Consider the following 22,566-nt stretch of genomic DNA (forward strand, 5'->3'; position numbering starts at 1 on the left):
TTAATTCTTGCCAGGTGACCAACGTCACACCATGAGCTCAGTGCTAGAACCTTACCTCCCTACCGGGTCAGGATACTTGCCACGCCTTAATTTTTAGAGAACTGGTGTTTATCTGTTTAACACTGGCATGATTCCCTCTTTTTAAAGGACTCAGCAATATGTGGTCCTAATGCACTATTAAGATCCAATTGCATACCTTAAAACCTGGACACACTTTTTGTCAATGCAGCATGTGCTGCACTGTTGAATTTGTAATAAAATTACTTCGGCATGAAGACTGGGTGTAGACAAAGACCCCAGTCCAAGGAGCATGCGCGTGAGAGCTCTGCATCACTGACAGATGGAGTCAAAGACAAGGCCTGTTTGGAAAACCAAACTTAACACACAAAGCAGTTTCATGTGGTGCTAAACAAATATCCACTGTTGATGGTGTCAATAGATAATTTTATGAGATTCATCATTATAAAACCTATAGGTAAAATTTTGGCAGAAGCCAAAGATCTACAGATAGGCTTAGTGAAACTGGCCAAAGAAAGACATCCATTTCAGACAAAAGGTAACTTCATGTTCCGGATTCTTTTTCTGACTCAAACTAAGTAAAAAATAAACCTAACACTACTCCTTTATATTTACTTATTTTTTAAGTAATCTCTACACCCAACTTGGGGCTCAAACTCACAACTCAGAGATCAAGAGTCGCACACTCTATTGAGTGAGCCAGCCAGGCATCCCCTTTTTATTTATTTACTTACTTACTTACTTATTAAGATTTTATTTTTAAGTAACCTAACACTACTCCTGATTCCACTTTTGTCCTCTTGATTCCTGCTGGTGTTACACATCCTTTAGTCTAACCTTGGCCTTGCTCTGCTCTCCTTCTCATGTCATCCCCATATGCTTCTTCACTCACATTCCTACAAAAAGGAAGCATCAGAACATAGTAACATTCTTTGACCTTGTAACATTAGACTCTTAGCTTTAATTACTTTCTCCTCTGGGATTTTCTCCTTCAGAGGGAAAATATTGGGCGGTTTAAGACAGGGGTCCTCTGCGTAGAGCCTTCACACATTGCCGTACGCCATGCCAAGCAGAGTGCGTACCTCACAAACACTGCCTGAGGGCTCTCCCTCGCCAGATCAGCATGTCACAAACTGAATCTGCTAAGGTAAGATCATCCAAAATTGCACAAGGAGCCTCTTTAAAGCAAGAGCTGGTCCCTTTTTGCCCTTCTCACAATCACCTCACCAACCTTCCCACTAAAATGAACCATGGGGATCGGTCGTAAAACGGGTCATGCCCGTCACTGAAGAGATCTGATCCCTCCTCCGTCCCTGCGTCAGAGCCGGTGTCATCCACGAACGCCTCATCATCAAAATCCTCCATTTCATCTTGCTGCTCGTCAGCCAGCTCAGTGATGTCGGAATCGGCCGTGGAAAAAGTGGGGGAGGGTGTGCGGTCAGCAAGGCGCTCATTCACACAGCCGTGGAAAATGGGGGAGCTAGACACCAGGGAAGACGCCAAGGGACACAGCCAAGGAAGGAGAGAGGAATAGTTGGTTAAACAGGAAGCTATATGTGTCAACAGGACAGAACCCACTGGGGAATCAACACAATAAAAGCAAGTGGAAAAGCAAAAGGATAAAATGAGCATAAAACATCTGGTTCAGGTGAAAGGAAATAAGGACTGGTTCTTAGAATAAGAAAAGCAAAGGAAATACATGAGTAGAAGATCCAGATCCCAGGTAAATAGTGTGCTGTAAAAATGTTTATATTTTCCAGTTCACACAAAAGATCAGCAGCCAGGCCTCAAAGGAGCCACTCAACATTTGGTGAAATAAAAAAGGTGATCTTTATTCCAGTTTATTCCAGTTCCCATGTCATCTCGGAGCAGAAAACAAAATGGATGGAATGGTATATGGCAAAGCAAGTACGTGCCTTGCTTGGATAAGATGTGTTTGGCCAATTCAACTCTTTAGAAACACTCCACTACCAGAGTGAAATGGAACAGATTTAACTTCATTTCTACAAAATACTGTGACTTCAGCTCCTCCTTTCTTCCTAGTTCCTTTAAAAATGGTCAGAAAAATTTTGCAATTGAAAAACAATTCAAATCCCGAAATCATTAAGCTCAAAACTTACATGTCTCTGCTTTTTAAATTCTAAACCTCTAAGAACTTGGACTCAGTATGGATTCACAGGGGCACTACTTGTTTTCATTACATGTTGGGATTCATGTATACACAAAGGAGGCTCAGGCATATGGCCAAGATATGCACTTGGCTCACCCTTGGCAAAGACTAATGTGAGATTAAATTGCCTTAAAAAAAAAGAGGAGACACTGGATCAAGGAGAGGTTGCAAGCTGGTAAGCTCTAAGTCATACTATGATTTTAAACTGTGCAACATACAGACATAGGCTTTCTTTTTCTTTTAAATTTATCCTCTTCAACTGTAAGAGGCAGGAAAGGCTGTCAATTACTCTGGATGGAAGATGAGACTTAAGTGCGCACACTGAATAAAACAAAGGGAAGCACACCAGGTGACACACTGGCTGCGTCTGAGTGGATGAGATTACACGTGGAGCATTTTTGCACACTTTTTCTTTACAGAACTTTCTGTAGTATCTGCTGAGGTTTTAAACAAAATCATTCACTATTTAAAAAGAAGACATTGATGAAATCATCACGTACCTTCCTACCAGTTTGAACCAATGGAACCGGTCATAAAACGGATCACTGCCAGTCACAGTGGCTTCGCTTTCATCCTGGGCGCCCGAGGCCACCTCACCTGCCCTGTCATACATCTCTCGCATCAAATCCAGCCTCTGCCTGCATAAACATAAAGTGCACTGGGTTAATATCATGAGATTGCATTAAAATTTCACTTTGGAATTATCTTCCATCCAAGATTAAAAACAAAAAAGCTGCTCCCACCATTTAATGATATTAAAAAAGGATGAAGGTCAAAAGTACAGGAACTCAAAACACTTAGTATCCAAAGTGTCTGAGTCTAGAGACAAGCCACCAAAAGGAAAAAAGGCCACCTAACCTCTACTGAATCATAAGAGAAATGTAGTTCAATGGTATATGACATCTCAAATATACTGAAACAGTACAAAATACCTCACCATGTTAAAGACAAAGGAAACCACATTATAACTTTCCTGTTTATTACCGATCATCAGATCCAGAACAGAAAAGATGAATAATTACTAGACCCAAGACAGAACTAGCTACCAGTGAGCAACAGCATTTAGCACCACAGAAAAGGAAGCAACAGTGACATCACAAGGCAGAGAGTTTGAGGGAGCCCCCCTGAGCAATTCATTATTATTTCCTAAATAAAACAACTGGTTTTATGAGGAATGTTTTCATACCTGAGTTTCTCCAAAGACCAATAATGTGTCGCTCCGTTCTTCAGATCCTGGACTTCTACCGCCACCACAGTACGAGGGAAAGGCCTGTCTTCATGAGTTTTTTCCATCTCAGTGGGAAGTAATTCCGGAGGCAAAGGGGAGTACAATGTGTCCGTCAGCAGAACAAACTGAAACTGCACCTATGTGGAAAGAATAAACCGTTCAAATGGCCTTTATGTTTTCAGCAAGTCAACTTCAGAAACAAGGCTATATAATCATGCCCCATGGGAAAGGGATCAAACATGTAGTATGTGCTCAACAAACAGCTTGTGATTAACTGGGGGAAAAATGGCCACTTGTATACTAGCTGTAGAATAATCCTAATTTCAAATTAAGCTACAGACTTTGTTCTAGCCTGGCGCAGTGTTTTTACACAAACTAAAATCTCAGTACATGTTTTGGTTGATGGAATTTACACCAGAGAACAAAACTTGGACCCACGAGGACATCTCTAGCCTCTCACTGAGGTGGGTGCAGAAACGTCACAGTCAGTTTTCCATCCTAAATTCAAGAATCACAGGTGCTACTCTTAAAAGTGTTTACTACATGGTAAGTGCTTTGTGTGCACCCTGTTCATTTATTTCTTGCTACCACCCTATATCTTCACCTACAAATATTAAGTAAATGCTAGGTACAGCAGCAAAAAGAAAAGACATAGTCCCCTGCCTGTATTTCACCTACTTGAAGAGAGGGGTAAACACTTACAAAATGAAATGGGATGCCGAGATTGAATGAAGAAGATATCTTACCCTGTTTTACAGAACTAGAATATAGGGAAGAGAATGAATCTCCCCAAGGTTGAGCAGTCTGCTCTTTCCTGCCATGTGATACTGTCCCCCGCTGTCATCCTAGTAGCCTCTAGACCATTCAACAGTGGGACATACAGAAGAATCAATCTAAGATGTGGTGTGACGTTCTGGTAATAAGGAAAATCAGTAACATTTATTGCCTTTTACCAAGTCCAAGAGCTATTTCAGCTCTTTACATCTACTCCTTCTTTCATGCCTCATAGAACCCTAGGTGGCAGGGGCCGCTGCAAAGTCCATCTTGAGGGAACGAGGGAATATAGGCACAGGGCCATTAGGGTCAACACACAAGGCGTGCTGGAATTGGAGCCTGGCTGGCTGTCTTGTGTGCAGAGGGCCCGTCCGCTGCACATACCTGCCTCCCAGGCCCTAGAGTAAGAAGGGCACTTAGGACTTATAGGTGCAAATGTAATGGTTGAAAACTAAAAGAAAATTGAGATTTTCAGAAACCCAAGAATAGCATTCTCCTATTAATATGTTTCCCTAGGTCTTAGGGCGCCTGGGTGGCTCAGTGGGTTGGGCGTCTGCCTTCGGCTCAGGTAATGATCCCAGAGTCCTGGGATCAAGTCCCACATCAGGCTCGGCAGGGAAGCCTGCTTTTCCCTCTCCCTCTGCCTCTGCTCACGTGCTCTCTCTCTTGCTCACCCCGTTTCTCAAATAATAAAATCTTAAAAAAAAAAAAGTTTCCTTAGCTCTTGTCAGAATACAGTCTTCTCATTTGTAAATAAGATAGAAAACAAGTTATTTTAAAAATGTCGTGCAATTGGGATGCCTGGGTGGCTCAGTTGGTTAAACATTTGCCTTGGGCTCGGGTCAGGATTCCAGGGTCCTGGGATCGAGTCCTGTATCGGGCTCCCTGCTCAGCGGGGAACCTGCTTCTCCCTCTCCCTCTGCCACTCCCCCTGCTTGGGAGCTCTCTCTCTCTCTCTGACAAATAAATAGATAAAATCTTTAAAAAAAAAATGTAGTGTAATAAATATTTAATGAGTACCTACTGTGGTCTAGGCACATACGGTAAATAAAGGCATATATAACCCTGTTTCACAGCAAACGGCAGCTGAGTTCACCCAAGGGAAAGGCTAGTTCAAGATGAGAGCCATGAGCCCCCTGAGGGTCATCTGCACGTCCAGATGACCCATGGCCTCCCGCCCTTCATACCTTCTTCTTCAGTTCAACGCTGATGGCGTTGGCCTCCTTCAGGTAAACAGCATTGCCCCAGAGTAAATCCCTTAATGAAGTAAACTGGTGAGACTTCCACTTCCGGAAGGCCCACTGGGCCAGCTCAAATTCATGTTGTGTCCAGGGAGCTGAAAGAGCAAATGAAGCATAACAAATGGTGATCTCATAACTACATAGAAATTACATCTCTCCTCTACCTCATCTCTCTTATCAAGTTAAAGTATTTTTCCATATTTCTCCATTCAGCTGCTTTTGTTTTCTGCTTTTCAGTAAAGCTTACTAAATTCTGTTGATATTATGACGGTAGTATGTACATTTTAGAAAACCTAAAAAAATCCTATTTAAAATAGTGCATGAAAGAAATAGACTTTTCTTCCTTTTTAAGAAACATATACATCTAAAAAAAAAAAAAGAAACATATACATCTAATACATGGCTTATAATAAAGAAGAACCCTCTGGTATATTGTACTTCATATAATATCTATTTTTCTTGCTAGTACAAGAAATAAAAAGGTCATATTTTACTTCGATATTAAAAAATTAAAGAATTTAGTACATAAATTAGAGATTCTCCAAAGCTAATCTGAAGCCTTGAGGTTACTGGGAGGTTGGGTGGAGAAACAAAATGTGATGAATGTTCATACTGTATTATAAGGTAATAACAAACAATTAAGGCCCTGATTCAGCTAAGAAATTCTGAAAAACTTAAGGCAGGTAGGCATGACTAAGCAATAGGATTAGAAATCTGCCAGAAATGGCTTTAATATACATTAATATATTCCAAAGTCCTCTCTGGGTAATCCTGGGCATAAACCATAGATCAGCAAATCAAAGAGTTATCTTAATAAAGATTAAGCTCTGTATTTATCTGCAACATATACACAAGCTTCACATGTATAGTAATTTGAGACTATATATGTAAACTGCCCAAGAGATTTCTATAAGGACCGAGCTAAGAAATCTTGTGTTCTAAGGAACACAATCAGCTCCGCTCCCACCTCAGAGAGCACAGTCTGTGTTCTCAGCATTGAGAATCTTTTGAATCACCTTTAAACTCTCTCGGTAAAATATCAATAAATGGTAGGGCCAACTATGATCAAATCCAGCTTTGATCATAGATGAAGGGCTAATCTTATAGTACAGATCCAAAAGCTATAGAGAGGGAAGTTTCCATTTCCAGATTTCACCTTCTTCCTCCTCTTCCTCCTCTTCTGTCGTCTCTGCAGCGAGGGAGCGGGTCTCAACCTGCTTCTGCAAGGCCTGCAACTTACTCTCGTAGTCCTGGATGAAAAGAGAGGAGAGGACATGTAGGAGAGGGAGGAAGTGGATGGAGGGGAGGAGGAATGAGAGCAGTGTTGGGGAAAGCACAGAAAGCAAAAGATAAAAGAGAAGACAAAGGCAGGAAACAACAATAAAAAGACATACAGAGAAATACGTAGGAAAAACCCACAAAGCACACAAGACAGTCTGTAAGGGGAAAATGCTGAAGAAAGCGAACTGCAGTCTCTTTCTACTCCCTCAGACTCAAGGGTTCTTTATTTTGGGTTGAGGTCCAGACAGGGGGGACTCTTGAGGGGAAAAACACGTGTATCCCTTAAATTTATTTAATAGTATTTTTTTTTTAAGATTTTATTTATTTATTTGACAGAGAGAGACACAGCGAGAGAGGGAACACAAGCAGGGGGAGTGGGAGAGGGAGAAGCAGCCTTCCCGCGGAGCAGAGAGCCCAAGGCGGGGCTCGATCCCAGGACCCTGGGATCAGACCTGAGCCGAAGGCAGACGCTTAAGGACTGAGCCACCCAGGCGCCCCTTAATAGTAGTATTTAAGTAGTGCCTTCACACATCAAGGAGTTCTAGAAAAAAACAATACTGGAAAATTCACCAGTATCACCAACAGTTCTGATTATCTAGCTGTTTGAATGAGAACCGTGGACTCTGAACTCTCTGTGGATGAAATATTAGTATTTTTGCAGCTGTAGGATGCAAGATGCAGCCTTCAGGTAACCAAAAGATCACAGTGTATTAGGGCTGAAATAATCTATAAATTGTATTTAGTTATTCAAGAAAGACATTTTAAAATACACTATTATAATACAAAATGTATTACTGTATTATATATATATATATAAAATTATTACTGTATTATAATACAAATCAGATGTATCCTTCATTTCTCCATCTACTCACTCCACGCATTCTCAGTGAGGGTGGTATCACCTTGAAGAGGGCAAAAAAAATGGTTCTTGAAGGATACAAAAAATCTTACTCTTTTGATGCATAAAGCACAAATATACATACAGTATATAAACAGATGCACTATATATCTGAGGTATTAAAATTTCATGGTGGGGAGAGATTAAGGAAAAAATATTTAAAAAGATTCCTTGGAGTGTTAATGTTTAAAGCTTGTGTTATTGAAAATAAATCAAGTAAGGTTAAGAACAGAGACCTTCACATAATAAAATACCAAATCATAGCATAAGCATTGTATTTTAAGATACACTGCCTGGGTTTCCTGCTTCCTTGGGGTGACCCACTTATAGGCTGTCCTGAGACAGAGGGATTCGGTGTGGCCATGTATTGTTTTCGAACAGAGCTCGCCCCAAGTCGTAAGTCAAATATTCTTCTCATTACAAAGGACCACTGAGAGCCTCCTAGCAAACTATTACGAAAGGAGCTCCCAGTGGCGATGCTAAGAGGGACGCAGATATTCTCAAGGCTCATCATTTACCACTGAGTCTCACAGGGGAACTTTCTCTCTTTAGAGGAGCTGGCACTGAGCAGGAGCCAGAGACACAGCTTCAGTCGATATCGAAATACACTTTTTAGGAGACTATGTACTGTGGCAAAAAAAAAAAATTAAATTTGCAGGTGAAAGTTCTGCTCCTGGCACCTGCTCTTACTAGTCTTATAATTCTGGGAAAGTTAAATCTTCTCTACACTTCATTTTTGTCATCTTTAAAATGAACAGTTTAGTTCCTGACCTGTCTCCCACACAGGACCGAAGGAAGAACCAAATGATGAACCATTTAAAAATGCATGTGGAAGTCTTCTTCATTGGTAACACACACTATCAAAGTGACAGGCTGTGTTTTAAAAAGTTTATTTGTGGGGGCACCTGGGTGGCTCAGTCGGGTAGGCATCTGACTTCGGTTCAGGTCATGATCTTGGGCTTCTGAGATCCAGCCCCAAGTTGGGCTCTGCGCTCAGTGGGGAATCTGCTTGTCCCTCTCCCACTGCCCCTCCCTCCGTTCATGCTCTCATGCTCTCTCTCTCAAATAAAAATCTTAAAAATAAATAAAAAGTTTATTTTCTAAGTATACCCAGCACCCAGATCTTGGTTTCTAAATACTATTCCCCACTAAAAGGAACCAGGGCTCTTTAGGAAAACAACCGATTCCAGGTCTGAAGCAAGGAAAGCACAAGGTGAGCTCAGAATATCTTGTACAAGAAAGCAAAGAAGTGCTCAAACATTGATGGGGCCATTTCCAAAGGGCACAGAATCCCAGTAGCCAGTAAATAAGAGTAATAACAGAAACACGATATAGCACATTGGGTATTAAAATGACTCCAGGAGTCCACAGTGTTACTAAAAGAAGAGGGGGAAAAAAGGAGAAGCCCTTCTTCGCTCCCCCGCAAAAGCCAGCTAATAAATAAATGCAGAGGAATGGCAATTAGAAAAACTACATTGCAGCCCCAGATGTAATGGCTGAATCAGGCAAGAATCATTAATAAATGCCAAAACAACTGAGTGAAAGGTGGATGGAGAACAGAATAGTCACACAATCCCAAGTGCCACCCTAGATACCCGTTAATAAGACAGAGAAAGAGCTGGGAAATGTCACATTAAATTTATAACCTTTAACATCACTGATAACAGGACAATTGGACATTTTGTCTGCCAATGTGACACGAGGGAAGTACACAATGTCACCCTGACAGCTTTCTTATCAAACATGCTTAACCTAAATCTAATCTTGAGGAAATAAACAGACTAATCAAAATGTAGCCTATTCAAAAATACCTATGTAATGAAAGAGAAAAGAAACATCATAACCAAATGTAACACAAACTTTGCTCAGAACTGGGATTAAAACACACACACACACACACTTGTAACCATTGTATTTTTTAGACAATTAGGAAAATTTGAAAATGGACAGTATATTATATAGTACTGAACCAGTACTAAATTTCTCGGATAGGTTAATGGTATTAAGAGAATATCCTTGATTTTAGGATATACACAGGGCAGTATTTAGGGGTAAGCTGCATCATGCCTGCAACTTACTTTCAAATGATTCAGAAAAAATACACGAATATGGGTATATGAAGGCTCATTATACTCTCTTTTCAGCTTCTTGGTATGTTTGAAATATTTCAAAATAAAAGGTTGGGGAAGGGGTACTTTTTTTCCCTTAGAAAACCAAATGTTCTATGGGATCCTTTCAGTAAAAAGAGAAAGATGGCTGGTTTACCTAAAAATCCTCAGGTGGGAAAATGTTAATATTTTATCTTGAGGATTTTCTTCTTGTTTTTCATTTTCCCCCAATTTTTTATTATAGTAAAATGCATATGACATAAAATTTACCATCTGAACCATTGTCAAGTGCACAGTTCAGTGGTGTCAAATACATTCACACCATTGGGCAACCACCACCATCATCCTCCTCCAAAACTCTTTCCATCTTGCAAAACTGAAACTCCATACCCACTAAACACTAACTCTCCATGCTCCCTTTCCCCCTCCCCTGGAAACTACCATTCTACTTTCTATGATTTTAACTACTCTATTCCATATATGTGGAATCACATAATTTTAGCTTTTTTTTTTTTTTAAGATTTTATTTATTTGAGAGAGAAAGAAAGAGAAAGATGAGCAGGGGCAGAGGGAGAGGGAGAAGCAGACTCCTTGCTGAGCCTGACATGGGAGCCCGATGCAGGACTCGATCGCAGGACCCTAGGATCATGACCTGAGCCGAAGGCAGACACTTAACCAACTGAGCCACCCAGGCACCCCAGTTTTAGCTTTAGTGACTCGCTTATTTTTGAAGCTTTCTTCAAGACTCATTTTACAAGTTTTATTGCTCAAACTACCAATAAAAACAAAATCCTTAGATTCTGACAGTTAAGGTATGAAGATGACCTTCCCTTTAAAGGCTCTGGTTATGCTTTAGTGGCAGTAAAGCTCACATAAAAAGGTTTCCTGTAACACTATGGACCTAGAATTTTAACTGCATTTTGACTCCGGAAAATTTCTATCAGCAGTTGACAGTTCAAATATCAACACTATAACCTGAACTGGCCCTCCTCTTCCCCAAACCAGGCTGTATATGAGCTTGCAACAAGGACATTTTGTATGTCATCAGAAAAACTCGAAGTATAGGATTTTCCTACAACAAATGGATAAACAAATTTGAATACGATTGTTCTGTTGATTTCACGGTGGAAACTAGGATAATTATGGAAAGCCCATCAAATAACAATATATTTATCAGTAGCCTTTTGTGTTTATAAGAAGTCCCAACTAGTTAGATATATCCCCATATTTATAAAGGTACTAGAGTGGCTGTTCCCGCTTGTAGAATGTTCTCCCTCTCCTTCCCATCCTTGTTTTTAAGCTTACTTTGCACCAGGAACTGTTCTTAATGTTTTGTATAGGTTATCTCAATCTTCCCAAAAACCCCAGGAAGATAGTACTACTGTTACCCTCATGTTAAAGAAGAAAAAGGCTTAAAGAAATTAAGTAATTTTATAAAGATCAGAGTTAGTAAGCATGGATATGGGATTTGAACTCAGGCAACTGGATTCTAGGGCATGCTCTTTTAACCACTATTATGTCTACTACATGCAGATGTTAGGAGAACAGTGGTCAGTAAGACAAAAGTCTCACTGGTGAGGGAGAGAGAGATGATCAATAGTAAACAGACACAAGACACACCGTGAGTTCAGTAGTGAGAAGTACTATGAAGGAAAACCAAAAGGTTGGTAGGTATGGGGGCTGACAGAGAGGCAAGAGGAACAGGAGGAACTTTTAGATTAGGTGCTCGGGGAAGTTCTGTCTGCGGAAAGGACATTTAATCAGAGATCTAAGCAGGCATGCTGAGAGATCTCCGGGGGGAGTGGTGGCAATGGTGATGATGCCAATCGAAAGAGAACTAACAGCAAGTACAATGGTCTTGAGAGCAAAAGGTGCCTGGTGTGTTTTCAGGAAAAGCAAGAAAACTTGTGTGAGTGGAGTGAGGAGCTACAAGGTTCAGGGATGCAGTTGTGAAGGAGGCAGACAGGGACTGGGTTATGTTCGGCCTTAGAGGACATGGTAAAGACTGTGGATTTCATTCTAAGGGAAGCCACTGGGCAGTTCAGAGCTGGGAAGTAATATGCGTCTAGAACATGTTTTAAAAACATCGCTCTCCGTGGAGGAAAGCGTGGGGACAGCAGTGCTAGGGAGATGGTGGTAGGTGGCCCAGGTCAGCAGTAAAGGTGGTGAAAAGAGAATGGAGTTGGGGTATGCTTTACAGGTAGAAGAAATACAACTTACTGATGATGTGGTCATGGGGTGTGAGGAAAAAAAGGGGAACTGAGGATGGCTCTTGGATGTTTGACCTGAACTGGTTGCCAGTCAGCTATATGGCTGTCAGGTCATAGTTGTGTGTCGGCATCTTGAGGTCAGGGCAGAGGACTGAGAAAACACCACTGGGTTTGTCATCGTGGAGATCTTTGGTGGCCCTGAGAAGAGTGGCTTCAGTGTGGTGATGTGGAACAAGAGTGTGACTAGAGTGAGTTCAAGCAAGAATGGGGAAAAGAAACAACAGAAGAACAATAAAAAGAAATAATGGGGGTGGGCGAGTGGGAAATAATAGAGCAAACTCTTTCAAGGAGTATTTCTATAAAAAGTAACAGAGAGGGGTGCCTGGGTGGCTCAGTCGTTAAGCGTCTGCCTTCGGCTCAGGTCATGATCCCAGGGTCCTGAGATCGAGCCCCGCATCAGGCTCCCTGCTCGGCGGGAAGCCTGCTTCTCCCTCTCCCACTCCCCCTGCTTGTGTTCCCTCTCTCGCTGTGTTTCTGTCAAATAAATAAATAAAATCTTTAAAAAAAAAAGTAACAGAGAAATGGAATGGTGGCGGCTCTCAGACAACATGGGAGTGTTTTGTAAGTGGCAAAACAAAGCTGTGCTTGAATGGAAGTGTTCAAGAGAAGGGTAAATGCATGATGAGTTCTTGAGAAGGTGACGGAGGATAAAATGCAGGGAAAATGGGTGGGGCTAAGGTAGGAGCAAGGCGAGTCCAAACACCATCAGGAGGGAAGGATGCATGATGGATGCACAAACTAGAAGTGGGCAGAAAAGAAGTTTTCTTAGGATCAATTCTTTTTCTCAGTGCAGCAAAATGGAGGTCATCAGCTGAGAGCAAGGAAAGGCCACCTTTCATTACCAGAGTCTCCTGGTTGTAAACTTTCAGCACACCTCATAGCATTTTCCCTCATAGCATTTGTCACAAATATACCCTGTAACTACTGGTGTGACTATTCATCTAATGGCTATCTTGTCCACAACTGTGAACTTCCCAAGGCTAGGGATCTGCCATTCACCATGGAATCACCAGCATTTGGTGCCTATCTGTCTTCTAGATCAGATACATAGAAATGCACTAAGCTTCTAGTGGAAGTCCTCAAAAGTGACTATCTTCTAAATCAGGGTGGGCAAACTACAGCCTCTGTGACAAATCTAGTCCCCTGCCTATTTTTTGTAAGTAAAATTTTTACTGGAACATAGCCACACTCATTCCTTTGCATACTGCTGCTATTCAGCTATAACAGTGGAGCTGAGCAGTTGCAACAGAGGCCATGGGACCCACAGAGCCTAAAATATTCACTATTTGACCCTTTACATAAAAGGTTTGCCAACCCCCCATTCTAGATCAGTGGTTCTCAGAGGTGGATGCTGGCCCAGCAGCATCAGCATCACCTGTGAATTTACCAGAAGTGCAAATTATGGGGTATCTGGGTGGCTCAGTCGGTTAAGTGTCTGACTCTTGATTTCAGCTCAGGTCATCATCTCGGGGTCATGGTATCAAGCCCCGAGTCAGGCTCTGCACTGGGTGTGGAGCCTGCTTAGGATTCTCTTTCCCTCTCCCCCTCTGCCCCTGCCCTCCCCCATCTCTCTCTCTCTAAAAAAAAAAAAATAATAATAAAAGAAAAAGAAAGAAATGCAAATGATCAGGCCCTACCCCAGACCTCCCGAATCAGAAACTCTTGAGGTGGGCCCAACCATCTCTATTCTCATGAGCCCCCAGGGAATTCTGATGCACATCAGTTTCAGAACCACCCTTCTGGATAATGTGTACTGAGGAACAGTGGAGCTAACAGGATAGGTAAGGCATTTATTCTAGGTGAGTTTATGTTCCCATGGAAGAACCAAACAAGCACAAAGACAGGCTGTCATTATTAACCTGTGAGAGCTGGCCTGGCGTGGGCTGGGGCAGGAGATGTGCCTTCGAGTGCAGGTCTGAAGAGGAGTCATACATGATGAGGCAGGACTCGAGTGTTGGGGAAGTGCAAAAGCCCAGAGGTGGGGACACACTTGGCATGTTCAAGGAACAAAAAGTCTGAAGTGCTTGCCATGTGGGAATGTTAAGAGATGAAGTCAGAGAGGCAGGCAAGCAGCGAGAACACGGAACACTCCGTAGGCTACGGTAAGAAGGTTAGAGTTCAAAGCACAACGGGAAGCCACCAGAGGCCACTGATAGGATCTGATTTTTGTTTTCACACAAGATGATGCTGGTTGCTATGCGGACAGTGGCTTAGGGTCCAGAACAGAAGCAAAGAGACAAGGTAGGAAGAGCACTCTCAGGAAAAGATACTAGCGCCACACTGGAGCATCTCCGAGGAAGTGGCATTTAAGGTGAAATCAATGTCACCATTCTAGGGTTTCTGGTTGGGTCTGTTTTTGACATTAGAGACTTGGCTCCTTTTGCTAATATTGCCTTCCTCTTTTAATGGTAGATTATAATTAGCAAGCAATAGCCGGAAGGAAGGTATCCACGCCCCAGTTCTTGTCAATGCCTAACCTTGCTCCCCACCTGCGGCATGGTGAGGACGCAGCCTCAGTCAGACCTCTCCCTCCAGAGATCCCACAACACCTATTCTTAGAGTGAGTGGCTCCTATTTTCTCCCAGTCCCCCAGGGCCATCTTGGTCTCACTTACTTTCCAACCATGATCCAAGTGAGGGCATTCATCACCTTTCCGGTCATACATACAGGGTTTATCCCACCCACAAACTGATTTGTTGATTCTACTTTCCCTCTCTCCTTTGTCCCTGCCTTTGGAAAGTATTGTTTCTCTTTTAGTCCATACAGCAACTTCCCAACTGAGGCACGGGGCTCTGAATTTGCCTCCTTCCAACTCAAGCTTTAACCATTACTAAAAGGTGAATCTAATCATGCAATCCCCCTGTATAAAATCACTTAGTAGCTTCCCATCACACTCATGATAAAATCCCCACTCCTTAGCATGCCACGATGTGGACCTTGTCTGTTACCTCTCCCTGGCACACAGCTGCTGTGCTGACCACCGCGGGTTACTCGCAGGTACTCCCAGTTCGCTGGACCTGACATATGCTGCTTCTCTCCCCCTGCCATTCTTCATTTGGATAAATTCCCAGTTGTACTCTGGGACTCTGCTCTTGGCTCAGGGCCTCCTCCTTCAAACACCTTTCCTCACTCTCCCCCTGTGCACATGACTATCACTGCACACCTCATACTACATTGGAATCATCTGTGTCACCCTAGAAATGGTCAGTCAGATCTTGGCAACTTTTCCACCAGTTTCTCCAATAGCAAAGAAATACAAAGTACCCTGAGGGACAGAGTATAAGGCCTGAAGCAGACCAATCCACATATAACATTTTTCTCAAGTTCCAAATTTCATATCATAAACTCACGGGGGAAAAAAGAGACTCATGTAGATTTTGTATTCTACTCCATAATACATGATTGTGTCATTTTTCAATATAAAAAACAATGTCATGTCCAAATGATCATTAAGACTGATGACCCACTCCAGAAAACTCTTCTGCTTTATCCTGTGTCACCTCCAGCACACCACAAATACTCCAGGTGGAGAAGAGCAGCGATTAAGGGTAAAAAGAGAAGCTAAACGGACTTACTGAAAGCTTTGTAGAAATTCAGTTTCTATCCATGTGAAGGGAACTATACTATTTCATTTTAAAAACTTTCAGATTATATGATTAAAAGATAAAAAATACAGCTAAGATAAACTCAACTTATACTAGACAAGTTTTTATTCAAATAAAATGTGGCATAAAGTAGGGGTTAAAGATCCCTTCTAAGATAGAATTTTGATAAACAGAAAAGGGAACAGAAGCAAAAGCTTTAAATGAATCAAGTTCATGCAGAAATATATTAAGAAAAAAAGATTTGGTTTGCAACCATCTTCCAATTAAAAAGGAATAAATAAAAGTCAAGACCAGACTTAATCAGCACCACCCTGTTTCACTTTTCCTTCTTCCCACATCAGAGAGAAATCACACTCTTAAAAGATGGTTTCAGCTTTTATTGAACAAGGACTTTATTTTCTAACATGACAAACTAACTCTCCCTTTCTGAAAAGGTAGATCTTACACTCAAAGACAATCTTCAAGCATTTTATTTTAGAAATTGGGGGAGAAATCCATAGTTCATTAACAAGATTCACAACTTCTTTTTACAGTAATGATGGCAGGAAACCAATACATTTCACAACCTAGAGCGGTTCAAACTAAGTATGTAGAGCAGATTTTGAAATCTTGGAAAAATGACATAAACTGGACAATTACGAAAACTGCTCATAATGCGGACTCTGGCTCTGACAGTTTAGGACAGATGTTGGCTCTACACTGTATCCGAGAAGGGGTCTTCACTACGGGACATTTTCACACCAGGACATGGCAGCTTCCCCTCCTCCCAGGCTTTTGAACAAATCATTAAGGCAAGTCTACAAAGGACCAGTCAGGCACAGGTTACAGCAGCTGACCAGAGGAAATCTATGTAACTTCCTGTAGTCTGACAGCCTTTAATGCAGACATCAGTGTGGCAAACTCTGTGCTGTGTTGTGTTTATTTTCAGCATCAACCTGCACCTAAAGCACAAGAGGTCACTTCAAGTCACTTCAATGGAATAAACAATCCCCAGTCATTGCATTTTCAGTGAATGAAGCAAACAATCTGAAGTGCTAGAAAGAATTAGAGGCAAAAATAAAGGAAAAGCCCTTTGGTTTAGACTTATTAGATGAACAGAATGTCTTTAACTCTTCAGGGAATACCACTGTGGCATACAAAATTACACTAATTAATTAACACTCCTTCACATTTCCATAATTTTCAGATCATATAATTTCAGCAGCACACTTTCCCCATTTTTCTATAATAGCTATGAATACTTCAATAATATAATAACGGTTTAATGATGACCATTTCTCTTTGGTCATGTAGTATTTAGGCTTAGGGAGAGATCCTGTCAAATTTAAAAACAAAAAAATATAAGCTATACCAATAGCTCACAAAAGCATGGCACTAAGAGCTTATTTAGTAAAAAAAAAAGTCAATGAAGTCCTTTTATTCACATTTACCCAAAGTTATCTTCTAAGACAAGCATCTGCTCTGAAATGCAGGAGGGCACACATGTGGCAATCAATCAAACCCTGGTTCATTTCTTTCTGGTCATCTGAAATTAAGGGCTCCTTTAGAGATCTAAACATTTTAGCAATTCAAGGGCACCTAGATCAGCAGATGAAGCACAAACACAAACCTAATTCTTTGGAATATCAGTGTGGGCACAGTGCTTACCACAACCCACATTTGTAAATGCAAATGCTGATTACTTTCCATTCTATAATGTCACCTGATTACCAGTAGAAACTCACTCCTGTTGTTTATCGGGAAAGGGAGGCACCTGCTCATAATAAGATTAAAAGGCCACCATAAAAACGAAAATACTATCCTATGGTATCTCAAGTTAGGGAAATGAGAGCCCACTTTTGCTACTGAGTTGAAAGTGGAGTTAATTATTACTAATATTAATACAGGTATCCCCTGCATCTCGAAAGTGTGTGTTAGGCCACTTTGCTTCTATGAAAGACCCACGTTAGTACCTGTTTTTGCTACCTGAAAGAAGTCCAAAGAGGATTTTTGCTTTTACGAAAAACTGCACTTAGAGTGTGTGTGTGTGTGTGTGTGTGTGTGTGTTTTGCAGCGAGCCAGTTTAGAGGTAGCATGCACATCCCAGGCAGCTAGTGGCCCCACCAAGCTCCTTCCCGGGAAACACACACAGCGTGTCAGCGTCCAGCCGCCAGAGCTCTGAACTGTGTCTGTGAGCATCTGGGCTTTATCTCAATTTATTTTGCACATCCGTCAGCAAGATGTGTCATAAGGTATCAGAAAAGCCTAGGAGAGGTGGTTTTCTTTGAGTCTGGGAACCCTCAAAAATTTTTTCCATATAAATTGATAATAATGGCTTCTTCACTTTACACCATTTTCAGCTTATGAAAAGTTTCACAGAAACACTCTCTTTCGGAAAGCAGGGGAAACCTGTCATAGAAAACGAATTTTTTTGCGAGAAAGGAACAATTAATATATCTGTTTCTAAGAATCATAAAGAACAACAACTGGGGCTTACACAAGATGCACTGAAGTGACTGATCTGAAATAGCCTGGTGAGTTCATTCAAACCACATGGTACAGGAGATTGTCTCAATTTAAATCCACCCATTACAAACATCATTCACCCTAATCTGCCTAATCTGTCTAATCTGCCATAAAACCTCAGCTAAAGACTAGAACCGTTCTAGCTATGAAAGCAAAAATATCCCCAAAGTTAATCAGAAGCAACTTTCTGTGCATTAAGAAAGCATTTTCTTAGAAGCAAAAAAAAAAATTAAAAATTAAAAAAAAATACTATGATTAAAATAATGTGTTCTAGTAAGGCATAGAGCCCACACGCAAAGGAAAAGAAAACCATATAATCACAATCTTTAAAGGCTTCCTTGAATGCCACTCGCTATGTTGGCTGCAATTCTACACCGTCTGGAAGCCAAGTGCTGGGCAGGTGACTCCGTGACTTAGAGGAGCTGTCATCACGAAGTCAGGCAGTGTCCCAGACTTCTCTGGCTCTTCGCACCGCCTCTTAAAGAAGTTGCTGAATAGTTCAAGAGATGAGGAAGGATGTAGAAAACTATTCTTTTCTTCCCATTAATATCCATCTTTTTTAGTGGATTCTCCAGTGAGGCAAACTGAGACCACGACACGGTAAAATGAGGTATTGATACAATTAATGTTCACCAGGACTTCTCTCCTTGCTTGAGCATCTGTGAGCATTACTACTGTACGCAAAGAATAGTTTATTATACATCATCTCCTTTATTCTCAATCCAACCAGAGTTAACTTATTTCATGATCTCATCATCTACTAAGAATAAACAGCACAGAGCCATACGCTGTGGCCTTCTCCCCACGTCCCACCTCTTCCCTCTCCACCAAATAAGCTCCCTGTGAACTTACACACACTGCTCAAAGCGCCATGCAAGTGTTTTGTTGGCGTTTCTGTTGGCATGATTTTGGTGAATGGTTCAGAATGTGAGTGTGTGTGTGTGTATGTGAGAAATGGTATGTTAAACTTCAAAAAGCAAACTACAAACAAATCCAGAAACGGTGCCAATTTAAAGATTTCAGTATTATGACAAATTTCATACACATACTGATACATTCAAAAGAAAAACACAAACAAACCCACTGAATCAGTTCTATGTAAAATATGGTAGAAAAAGAAGATGGGGAAGTTCTGTGGAAGGATGCAAAGCTGTGTACTATATGTCCAAAGACATTTAGTTCTGGCTTATGAAAATTCCAATTATATTTAGACAGGAACAGACATGGATGAGAAATCCAAAGCTGTGTCCACACAGTTGAATGTTATTAAACTAATGTCTAACATTTATGGGGAAATAACAGACACTTAAATTCTGCGTATCAAATTCCCCCTTTTAATGTCTGCATAAACCAAGAGGCAGGGCTTTCTGGGTGTCAGATCAGTTCCCAGGCATTATAAAAACATAAGAAACTTACACCAAAACAAGATCAGTCTGTGTAAGTGTATTATCAAGAAAGGAGGAAAGTCTCAGAAAAATAAGGGAGGTCTCAGTGTTTTGTCCAAAATTCCAGAAACTGCCCAACTGTGGCATACAAACAAAAGGGAGGTGCTGAACTGTCTACCAGTGTTTTATGTTTTAACAATATTAAAATCAGTTAAGATTTGTAGGAACGCAACATTAAAACCATAATGTAAAGAGTAGAAACTCAAGGCCAAGGCTAGAACCAACTCAAATCATGAGCTAACATTGCCTATTTCCTCCACCAAGATTTCAAGTTTGTCCAGTAATTTATACTGTGGTTTCTCGACCAGCTTTGAGATTGGGTGCCGAAAACTGGCGCCTCATCCTTGGAGGTGTCACAAACTGGCTACAGTGGTTGGGCTTGTCCGTCTGCTTCTGAAAGGAACTGGCTGCACTGCCCTCTAACTGACCTCCAGTGCTGTAATTACAGTAAGACTGACGGTGTTGGTGAATATGGCGCTTCGCCTGGAAAGTCTGCAGATCGGCAGTGGGGTGACCACTGTGGGAATTTAATGATTCTGAGGAGGCAGATGCCTGGCCGCGCGTACTTTTCGGTTGGCCACTATTGAGAGAATTGCTTCTCCAGCGTAACTGAGGTGGCTGTTGTTGGGTGTTAATATGCTGCTTGCTAACTTGGATGTGCTCTTGACTTCGTGTGCCCTGAGAGCCCCATGGTAACTGGGGATCCTTAGAAGTTGCTCTACCCCCCTTTTCTTGGCTCTCCTCTTTACTTCCTTTCCTTCCATCTTCATCTTTTGGGATTCTAAGCTCTATGACCTCATCTTCTGTTATGATGATATGAGTCCCAGGGCTCCAAGAGTTTCTGTGTTTAGGGTTGCTCTTAAAGGGGAACCGGGGCTTGCGGTTCTCAGGAGGGATGAACCTATGAGGTACGTTCTGCCTACGCAGCTGTTTTGCTATCTCCTGCTGTTGCAGATTCTTAAAGCGGATTTGCTCTTGCCTCATCCAGCGCAGACGTCCGCGTCTAAAAGCGGGATCCCCGTTCATCAGCTGGGAAACGCGCTCCTCTTTCCCAAGTTCTCCACTGTCCCCTCTGCTTCCATCATTTTCAGACTTGTTACTGACACCAGCACCAACAGGCTCCTTTGCTCTGTGGTTTCCTTGGCTTTTCTGTTCCTGAGATCCGATCAGTGGCAAGACTTTCTCCATTTTGAGCATTTTGTTTCTTAGGACTTTTATTTCCTCATCCTTCATGTTATTTTGCTTTTTTACTTCTTGCAAAATATCTTCCAGTTTGTCAATATGAACCTTGAGGTCGTCTACGTCAGTCCCGCCTTTTCCACTGGCCATCACGTCCTCGATCTTCTCATCCCCTACACCGACAGTGTCCCACACATCCCTGGCCACTGCCCTCCAAGAGTCCCGCTCATTGGGATCTTTCTTCCCATACATGGCACAAAGCTCTTTCATCTTAACAATGGCCAAGGCTTCAATCTCCTGCCGACTGTGCCTAAAATCGTTGAGCGCAACCTCGTAGCATATCTCTTTTACGGCCTGAATCTTAAGATCTGAGATGGTGACCCACTTGGAATCTTTACTCAGGCGCCTTCTTTGGGGGATTTGATACATTTTAATTGGCTCTCGTTTCTTCCCACTGCTAGGGAGGCCACACTTTTTAACAATGGTTTGCAACTTGCTGGGAGGTAGCTTTTCTCTCAGAGAAGTAATCAGTTTCCAGCTCTCTTCACAGGACCTCTTGTCAGAATCGTCCCCGCTATCAGAATCCGCGTCCTTTGGAAAAACAAAATCAAAAAATGGCCCCAAAATAACCAAAATTAAAATGTAAAAAAGGAAAATCAAATTGAAGAAAAAACAAGTAAAAAAGCCTTAACCAAATTTAAAACCAAAACCAAAAAATAAGTAAATAAAACTTAAAAAAAAAAGATAAAACAAAAAACCCCCTAAGTGGTGTGTAAGTTTATCAAAACTTATGTATATATAGGTCATTAATATAAAGATTCGTTAATGCGAATTCCCACTTTCTGGCTTAAGTGATGAAATCTGCAATCCAATTTCTTAGCAGGATTGATACGGTGACCTTTCCCTCTAAGGTCATGTGAAGTTATTAACCAAATGCTGTGAAGTAACACCTCCACCATCCTGCGGAACTGCAGTAAAACCTACGGCCCACACATGCTAACGCCCCATGCAGCCATGTCCCCACATTTGCCTTGGTTATTGCTGTTGCTTCTTCCAGAAACTCTTTCCCCCATGAGTGAGCACAGATGCCATACAAGATGTGACGAGCAGGCGGATTAACAAAGGTTAGTAAGGCTGTAGGATGCCACGTTTTGTTTAGCTTTACTAAAAAGAGCAGCCCTAGAAAAAAGTTAGAAGAGGAGAAGGTAGAAAAAGAAGCAGTCAAACAGGGATGATGTTAAAAATGAATCCCTATCAGCAGACCACATGGGGTTCTTATCAACCAAACTTTTTTCTAGAAGACAAGTGAGTTTTGAAACTAGTCCTTCCACGAGCATATACTGGATTTACTATTTTCCTGTCATGCTAAATTGATGTGCTACATTTGTACAACTAACATTTGTTATCCAGAGAACAAGGAAGCATAAAAAAAGGATCCTCATAGTGGGTCTGCTTTTTTGTTTTCACACACTTAAACCAATAAACACTTCACCTCCAAAATTTTAAGAAGTTTCCAGAACATAAATTAAGCTAGGCAAATATACTTCCATTAAACATCATTTAAAATTCCCCAAGTAATATTTTAATAAATATGACCTAAAGATGTTTTCTATGAAAACCCATGGCATTTCTAGCTACTTGAGGAGTATCACTTGAAGTGACAACTCTACCTATCAGCACATAAAACAGATTATATTCTGCTTAGGTAAAATAGATCCACTTTAAAATGCTGTCTCTAATTCTGTCTTTCCAGCTATGTTTGCACTTTACCTCATTTTCAAAAACTTTAGCTGGGCAGTCAGGCTGCTGTTTACTTCTGTTTTAGGCCCAAGTAAAACGGC

At 41.4% G+C, this 22,566-nt stretch overlaps 1 protein-coding gene across 7 annotated transcripts in view; it reads right to left on the minus strand.

Moving 5' to 3' along the window:
- Window positions 1-22,566, minus strand: part of KIF1B (kinesin family member 1B) — a 142,535-nt gene that overhangs the window by 38,312 nt on the left and 81,657 nt on the right. For 4 of the 7 annotated variants that reach the window (XM_045898724.3, XM_045898727.3, XM_045898728.3 and 1 more), the window contains 5 exons: window positions 6,588-6,681; window positions 5,378-5,526; window positions 3,375-3,553; window positions 2,689-2,826; window positions 1,250-1,498 (listed from right to left, as the gene is read on the minus strand). In XM_045898724.3, the coding sequence (XP_045754680.2) occupies window positions 1,250-1,498; window positions 2,689-2,826; window positions 3,375-3,553; window positions 5,378-5,526; window positions 6,588-6,681 (809 nt within the window). Of the gene's footprint in view, window positions 1-1,249; window positions 1,499-2,688; window positions 2,827-3,374; window positions 3,554-5,377; window positions 5,527-6,587; window positions 6,682-15,958; window positions 21,317-22,566 lie in introns of those variants that run through there. The other 3 variants (XM_045898729.3, XM_045898730.3, XM_045898731.3) reach the window with 2 other exon arrangements.

The sequence above is a fragment of the Mirounga angustirostris genome, unplaced genomic scaffold, assembly GCF_029215605.1.
Source record: "Mirounga angustirostris isolate CCGP_5_RB_7025 unplaced genomic scaffold, mMirAng1.0.hap1 SCAF_4, whole genome shotgun sequence".
Lineage (NCBI taxonomy): Eukaryota > Metazoa > Chordata > Mammalia > Carnivora > Phocidae > Mirounga > Mirounga angustirostris.